The 8,955-nt window shown below is 31.3% G+C and overlaps 1 protein-coding gene across 1 annotated transcript; it reads right to left on the bottom strand.

The window, feature by feature from the left end:
- Nucleotides 1-258: 258 nt before the first annotated feature.
- Nucleotides 259-2,606, bottom strand: LOC112639716. The gene is made up of 2 exons (XM_025414592.1): nt 2,293-2,606; nt 259-669 (listed from the first exon to the last, which is right to left on the bottom strand). Exons 1-2 carry the CDS (start codon nt 2,587-2,589, stop codon nt 259-261), a joined length of 708 nt encoding a protein of 235 aa, XP_025270377.1. The 5' UTR covers nt 2,590-2,606.
- Between the last annotated feature and the right edge of the window lie 6,349 nt (nt 2,607-8,955).

Here is an 8,955-nt window from a genome sequence, read left to right as displayed (position 1 = left end):
TTAAAGCTTGAGAATAAATTTGTTGCATATTTAAAATATTAAAATATATAATTTCAAATAATGTGTTTTAATCTAGATGACTTATTCCACAAATATGTAATTTGCATTTCATAAAAATAATGTATAATATGCTCTATTATGAGACAATAGATAATTTTAAAAAAATATTTTTTTATATAATTTCAATGCTTAATAGATTACAGAACAATGTGACATAATAGAGTTTAACAATATTTATATTCGAAAAAAATTAATTTCTTACTTTATTATTTCTTGATGTTTTTGAATACACGTTTTTACATGATTTTCATGCGTTATTTGTTGCAATTCTTGTCCCAACATTTCCAATCTCGCAGCGGAATACCAGAAGAACATTGCAATCATGAAATCTACTATGATACAGGATCCAGCTTGAAAGATGGCGAATACTTGCAGAATGTAAAGAATACCTCTAATGTAGGGAATTTCAGTAGAAAATGGATACCATGCTTCCATTGGAAGATTTATTGACAAGAACAAAGGGCCACAAGAAAAAGCGATCGCTGCTAGCATATTGGATATTCCAACAAAGACATAAAAGTCCGAGTAACGATTTATATATTTCTGTATAATATATCTCTCATACAACTCAGAATGTTCGAGAAAGTTCCTCAGTTCTGCTAGAAGCTTCTATGCACATGAAATATTAAGAAACATTTTAATTATAATAACTAAAATAATTATTTTATATTCAATTATAATACTTATTACATTATTAGAAATAATAAAATTTATTAAAGAAAAATAATAAGATTTTGTATTTAATAAATATTTATAAAGAAATGTAATATTATTTTATAAAAAGATAGGGATGTATGTAGGAGGAGGTCAGACGTGTCTATACGCCCATTTGGTCAACGAGCGACAGAATTCATCCATGGCAACGGCATTGACGCATATGCTATGAAGAGAGCAATCACACACTTTTCAGCCCAATGAAAAATTGCTAGAAAACAATATTCGTGGACTAGAAAAATATGTGAGGTGCAAGTGGCTGAATCGGGACTTGAACCCCAGTCTTTTGCTTTCCGGACAACTTCTAAACCATTGAGATCCAGACCTCACACCTAATACTGCTTTTTAACGGGAGCGTCCGAAATGGCCACGTTCGTAATGGCCATTCATTCGTAATAGCCACGTTCGAAATGGTCACTTTCGAAACGGAGGGATGTAAGGGAGGTCCTTCGCCCCCTCCTTCCGCACCTACCCCGCCGGTAGGGGTGCCCTGGCGCACTTCTGCCCAGGGCACCCCTACCTGCGGGATGAGTGCGAGAGGAGGAGGCCGAAGATCCCCCTTCGCACCCCTTCGCGCGCGCGCGCGCGCGTGTGTGTGTGTGTGTGTGTGTGTGTGTGTGAGACCACAGCGAAGAAGTCTCGATTAAGTGTACTTCTTGATTGTGTAGACTGTCAATGTTTAATTCCGAGCGTGACCGTTTCGAACGTGGCCATTACGAACGTGTGGCCATTACGAACGTGGCCGTTACGAACGTGGTCAAATCGAACTTTATTCAATATTTCCCGTGACCGTTTCGAACGTGACCGTTTCGAACGTGGCCATTCCGAACGTGGCCATTTCGAACGTAGCCGTTCCGAACGTGGCTATTACGAATGACTGACTATTACGAACGTGGCCGTTTCGAACGTGGACATTACGAACGAGTGGCTATTACGAACGAGTGGCCATTACGAACGAGTGGCCATTACGAACGTGGCCATTTCGAACATAGTCAAATTTATCATGGTCATTTCGAACGTGGTCAAATTATATCCTTTTTACACAGTATGCGACTTCAGAGCGATATTGATAACTCGCTCGATGAATGCGATATCGATTGCCATGGAGGATCCTTGAAAGATCGCTCGCTGATCAAATAAGTGCCGGTGAAGATATTCGTGTGCACTTTATGGTGGCTTCCGACTGGCTTTCCGTAAGAAACGGCACCGACAAGCACAACGCCATAGAGTGACCACGTCCCTCATGATCTCTCTAGTAAATATTAATATCGTCACTATGTCAATAACAGTGACAGATGGATCCTAAATATGGCCATGACAAGCCTTCAAATTATAAATAATATCATTTTATACTTTTTCTTAGTGTTATGTTTACTTTACATGCTCTGCCATAATATGTATATTATATTATATTCTTCACAAAGAAAACAGTAACTTATCCTTATGTAGCAAATCTATTTGCGTAACATGTGATTTTAATATTATGTATTAGAATCTTAATATTTAGAATAATCAAACCTGTAATCGTGATCTTCCTATCCTACATAGGATTAAATTGAACAATACTTCTATCAATGCTACCAATTCAGACAGTGCCTTCATCGTTCGAATAATATCGTTTTTGGAATACCATACACCAAGAATCAGCGGTGGAAACGAGCCTAACACATTCAAAATTGCCAAAGTCCAACCGAGATCTCGAAGGAAGATTTCTTGCTTTCCGGCTGTGGATTCTGGCGGCCATATACTTATGAACGTTCCACAAATTTCGAGTATGCGAAATATCTGATGAATTCTTATACGGATTAGCACCATTATCTCAAATTACTGAGAATCACTCCTTGTATTATATTTGCGGATATATGTTAATATCTTTTCTATTTAGTGCGAAATACAACTATATTGCTGCGACATTGAACGACATAAATCGATGCTTTATTCCTTGCAAACCACATGATTAAAATGAAAGTTATTAATATAAGTTATTCTACAAATAACAGAGGAAGTAGGATATAATAGAGGAAGTAGGATACAGCAGAAGTAGGAAAATGCATTGTAAGATTTTAAATAGCTAATTCAGCTCTTTCATTAAATCTATATTTTATAGTTCTAGCATTCGCGCTATTGTTCCGCACGCGTAATTACTTCCTCATTTAATAAACCTTGCAATTTGCATAGATTGTTTTAGAAGGAATATATCCGATATTAACGTCTATAAGAAGTATCTATGTTAAAGTGAATGTGGAAAATGTGCACGATATGTATATACAGAATGGCTCATTTTAATTTATCCACTCAAATATTTCAAAACTCATAAGTTTTAAAAGAAAACTTTTTAGACAAGAATTGTTTGATTCTGAGGGGAAAGAAAAAAAATATTAACTAGACCTTAACTGGTGCCGTTAAGATCATATTAAGATCACTTTAAAAACTTTAAACACAACCGTCTTTTATCGCTTCTTTTTTATTGATTCTTGCAGCTTATTTCGAGAGCTTTCTAAAAGGTATTATAATAAAATATTTCCATTAAGCATTTTTCTTATGGGGTATATATAAAGTTATGAGAAAGTTTGAATGAATTTCTCCTCAGAATCAAACTATAAAACATATTCCACAAAATATTCATTTTCCGATAATCCTACCTGAATATTTTTATGTACAAAATAATGAGGGAATCAATTGTAAAAAATAAATTGTAATAATATAAAAAAGGATAGTTGTTTTCAAGAAAAAAATATGTCATTTACAATTAAAACATACATATTTCTTTCTTGAAAATTGTGTTTTTTTACACCAATTAATTCCTCCCATTATTTTGTGCACAAAAATATTAAAGTAATGGCATCGAAAAATAAATACTTCATGGAATATTTTATAGTTCATATAATAAAAAAAAGTTTAAAAAAAAATACTCCCGATTATTGCCAACACTAATTACAAAATAAAAAAGTAATTAATAAAAAACAAATAAAAATCTAAAATAAAAAAACTTAATTAAATAAATTTAAAAAATAGAAAACAAAAAGTAAATAAAATAAAACAAAAATATTACGGAATAAAATAATATTTCACAAATATTTAATATTTAATAATAAAAATATAAGCTTAGAAAAGTTTGAAATAATCTCTGGAATAATATCTATTTATAAATATTAATACGATTAACTTCAAGCTATTATTAAATATTACATTTACATATTATACATATATATGAGAAATAATAATTATTATTTCAATTTATTCTTATTTGAATTGACTCTTTTCACATATTTAACGTAATACGTATTTACAAAGGCTTAAGATTTTAGAATTAAATAATACTAACAAATTATTTTGTTACATTGTAATTATTATTAATTTTATATTTTACAAGAACAGTCGGGAAACACTAGGTGTGTTCGGCGTGTATACATGAATGTGTGCGCGTATGTTTTTAAATTTAGAGCGACGTCTCCCGACTTGTATTAATATTTACAAATAGATTATTTGAAACTTTTCTAAGCTTATATTTTTATTATTAAATATTAAATATTTGTAAAATATTTTTTCATTACTTAATATTTCTGTTTTATTTTACTTACTTTTTGTTTTTTTATTTTATTTTAATTTATTTAATTAATTTTTTTATTTTAGATTTTTATTTGTTGTTTTTTATTAAACTTTTTTCTTTTTCTTTTGTTTTATATTTTTTATTATTTAATTTATTAATTACTTTTTTATTTTGTAATTATTGTTGGCAGCAGTCGGGAGTATTTTTTTTTTAGAAAACATTTTTTTTTATTTCATTCTTTTAAAAACTGTATGCATCGAAAATACAACGCATTAATGTATTACACATTCTGTGTATAAGAACCTTAAATATGTGTTATGTTTTAAAACTCATAATGGTTACATTCAGCAGAACAATTACTCAATCGTCGTCTTGTCACTTGATGTTGATTTGTTGAATATATTACTGTTTTTCGCATCAAGCGCAATTATTTTTTTGCTGTATTACTTTTTCGTCTAATATTTTTTTTTCCTTTTCGTTCTTCATGTTACTTGTCACATAATTGTCTGTCTTCTTAAAATTTTTTTTTTATATTTTATTCTTGATCGTGACTATAATCTTAAATATTTGTTATTAAATCTAGCGATGACATTTAGTTGGTTCCTCTTCACAGGAAGTAAGGCGCAATATTTCTGCCAGTATGCACATTATGAGTGCGGCGCAACCATGCAGCCAATATATGTAGCGCAATCATACTATTATTCTTCTTTTGCTCTCATGTTTCTTTATCCTATACATATGTACAATTTTAATTATTATCTAACGTGTAATACAGAATATATAATAATAATTACATATTTACCATGCGACTCCAATGTAGTTTACATTTTTTCAAATATTTTTGCAATCTTCCAAGTATTCTACAATCTTTTTAATTAAACAATATCACAAGAAAGAGAAAGAAAGATAGATAAAAATATGTAATTGTAATATATAATTGTAATTACGCAGCAAATATAAATTTCTGCATAATCATAATTATAGTTACATAAACAAATATATAAATTTACATGTAATCATATGAGGTCTGTAAATAAAGTAATGAGACTTTTTCGAAATGAACTTTTATTTATAATTTAACTATAATTTAACTCTGTCTTTTTCAAAATAATTCTCTTGGGAAGTCACGCAGCGCCTGAGACATTATTTCCAATCTTTATAGCAGTGCTGGAACTCAAAAACCCGAATGGCCTGATCAGTTACAGCTGTTTTTACATTTTCGGTCGTATCAAAGTGATGTCCTTTGAGATGAGTTTTCAATCTCAGGAAGAGAAAGAAGTCATAGGGATTCAGATCAGGCGAATACGGGAGCTGGGGAACGACAGAAATGTTTTTATGTGCTTCCGATTACGGAGTTTTTGGCACGAAAAAACATTTCTGTCGTTCCCCAGCCTCTGTATTCGCCTGACCTGAATCCCTGTAACTTCTTTCTCTTTCTGACATTGAAAACTCATCTCAAAGAACATCACTTTGATACGATCGAAAACGTAAAAGCGACTATAACCGACCAACTGAAGGTCATTTGAGTTTTTGAGTTCCAGCATTGCTATGAAGACTGGAAACAACGTCTCAGGCGCTGCGTGGCTTCCCAAGGGAACTATTTTGAAAGAGATATAGTTAAATTATAATTAAATTATAAATAAAAGTTCATCTCGAAAAAGTCTTATTACTTTATTTACAAACCTCGTATAATTAAAAAAGATAATTACATAAAAATTATCTATATGTAGATATAATACATATAATTGTATATAATTATACAGTGATGGGAAAAAGTTCCGGGACGGCTGGATAATTTGAAAAATACGCATCACAGAGGAAAATGACCTAGACAAAAGTTGTAGGATTTTTCCCGGGCAATCCGACGGTGATCTTAGATTTGACCTTGGATAGTCATTTGAAGGTCACATAAAGATTACCTTCAATTTCTTAAATGGAACTCCCTATTTTTCATTGCATATTCTTGTAGCTTATCTCGAGAGCTTTCCAAAACACTATAATTAAGTACCTTTTTATTAAGTACTTTTTGAGTTATAAGGCTTGAAATAATTTCTTAATTTTACATAAACCATAAAATATTTAGTAAACCATTCATTTTTCGATTATCTTACCTTCATACTTTTATGTACAAAATAATGAGAGGAATCAATTGGTGTAAAGAAAACATACAGTTGTTTTTAAGAAAAAATATGGAATTGTTAATTGCAAATTACATATTTTTTCTTAGAAACAACTATGTGTTTTCTTTACACCAATTGATTCCTCTCATTATTTTGTACATAAAAGTATGAAGGTAAGATAATCGAAAAATGAATGGTTTACTAGATATTTTATGGTTTATGTAAAATTAAGAAATTATTTCAAGCCTTATAACTCAAAAAGTACTTAATAAAAAGGTACTTAATTATAGTGTTTTGGAAAGCTCTCGAGATAAGCTACAAGAATATGCAATGAAAAATAGGGGGTTCCATTTAAGAAATTGAAGGTAATCTTTATGTGACCTTCAAATGACTATCCAAGGTCAAATTTAAGGTCACCGTCGGATTGCCCGGGAAAAATCCTACAACTTTTGTCTAGGTCATTTTCCTCTGTGATGCGTATTTTTCAAATTATCCAGCCGTCCCGGAACTTTTGACACACGCTGTATAAGTATATATTTAAGTATATATATAAGTATATATATATAAGTATATATTTATCATTTGTCATATTCATTATTATATTATATATTAATGTTACCACTAGTTATTAAAAAATTACATTTTTCTAAATTATACTTTAAGCATATATTAAACTGTTATTTATTGACATAATAAAATATGCAATATTTTACTTTGTATTTAAAATCATATATTGTAATTTCAGATATCTAGCAACAGGAGATCAAATACTATCCATCGCACTAGCATATCGTATTAGAGAATCAACAGCATATGTTATTATAAAAGAAGAGAATGTCTTTGTCGTTTCTTTAAAAATTGTGCTGATCCTCTCTCCCAGTGATATTGAACCACTAGCAAAGCAGATAATCTAAAAAAATCTAAAAAAAACTTATATACAATTAATAATTAGATTTATACTTTTGTGCAAAATAGATATTTATAATAAATCTGTATTTATAAGAAAATATTTACGCGATTATTATATGTATAACTATGTAACTTTTATTCTATTATTATTATGTAACAAAAGACTATAAATAATTAAAATATTTGTTATAACCTCGACAACAATAAAAAGAAATTTCTAATAAAATAAATCATAAATAAAATATAAATAAAAAGTAAAAAATAAATAAATAAAATACAAACCTTTTACTTGTAACTTATTGTTAGTGATATATAACTTAGAGATAAATCATTTTTTATTGTATGTATATTCTAATATTCATTACTTTATGTATAAAATGTATATATATTTATATATATCACATATAAATATACTTTAATATTATTAAATATTAAATCATACATAATCAGATATATGTTGTGACGTTTCTTTTCAATTCTAATTTATCCGCAACACTCCTCGAGAAATCGAGGTTGGATGGGAGCGTGCGCGGGGAAGCGGAAACGCCGTCAAAAAAAATAACGAAATTCATGTACTCGCGTTCTGAGGAACCGGGATGGAGGACGTTCTCGCGCGAGCCGCAGCGGAGCGAAGGCCGTTTCGATATCTCGATAGGTTGGGTGCCAGATGCGGTCTTTCACGCATCAGTTTTTCCACGAAACTCTAAAGAACGCGAAAAATAATAGCCTGCTTCGCCACGGGCCGACTAGCTCGCCTAACGGTAGAGGGGAGGGGTTGTTAGAGAAAGTTAATTGATTATGCGAGTCTTCGCGGAACCAACAGACGACAGACAAGACGACAATCGACAACCAAGCGAGACGAACACTTAAATAAATTACGCGATTTGAACAAAGAAAGATAACAAGTTTATTACTAGAAAGATAAAATAACATACGAGTGAATAATAATAAATCGATAATAAGAAATGGATCAATATTAAACAATGAATCAGCAATCAATAAGAAGCGAGAATTCAACTGAGATTAATAATTCCTTACAGAGACATTGGTTCACTATGATCTCCACTAGAAACGAGAACGAATCATACAAATCAAGTTGAAACGACGGTTCACAATAAATTCGAACGAAATACGAAAGCGAAATATACAATACAATTAATCCTGGCACGAATAATACGACGGTATTCGGAGCAAATATCTGCTCGAAAACGACAACCAAAACGAGAGCGCTAAGACAATCCGAGGTTTATCCGAGCCCGTTTTTATGGCCGGAGTTGGGACTGAGCGAGACTTTACAGAATCCAAGGGATTTTCGGCACGGAAATATTCGCGGATAATATTCACTCAAAAGAGTATCGTAATTTCGACAACCAAATCGCCAATTTATCGCTACGAACTTTGCCTCACAATTTCCCAGTTCGCAATACAAAACGACAACTTAATAATTCGACAGCATAAGTAACCATAGATCGAAGATACTTAATACGTTTGCGAAGACGGATCACGTATGCGACAGGCGAACGATATTCTCGAATTTCGATAACCGACGGCGGTCGGAGATTTTTCTCCGCCGACGTTTCACCTCTTTCTTCCGCGTAAGCA

Source organism: Camponotus floridanus, unplaced genomic scaffold (genome assembly GCF_003227725.1).
Source record: "Camponotus floridanus strain SB8 unplaced genomic scaffold, Cflo_v7.5 scaffold84, whole genome shotgun sequence".
Lineage (NCBI taxonomy): Eukaryota > Metazoa > Arthropoda > Insecta > Hymenoptera > Formicidae > Camponotus > Camponotus floridanus.
Note: the sequence above shows the minus strand (reverse complement) of the source record. Positions and strands in the feature narration are given on the sequence as shown.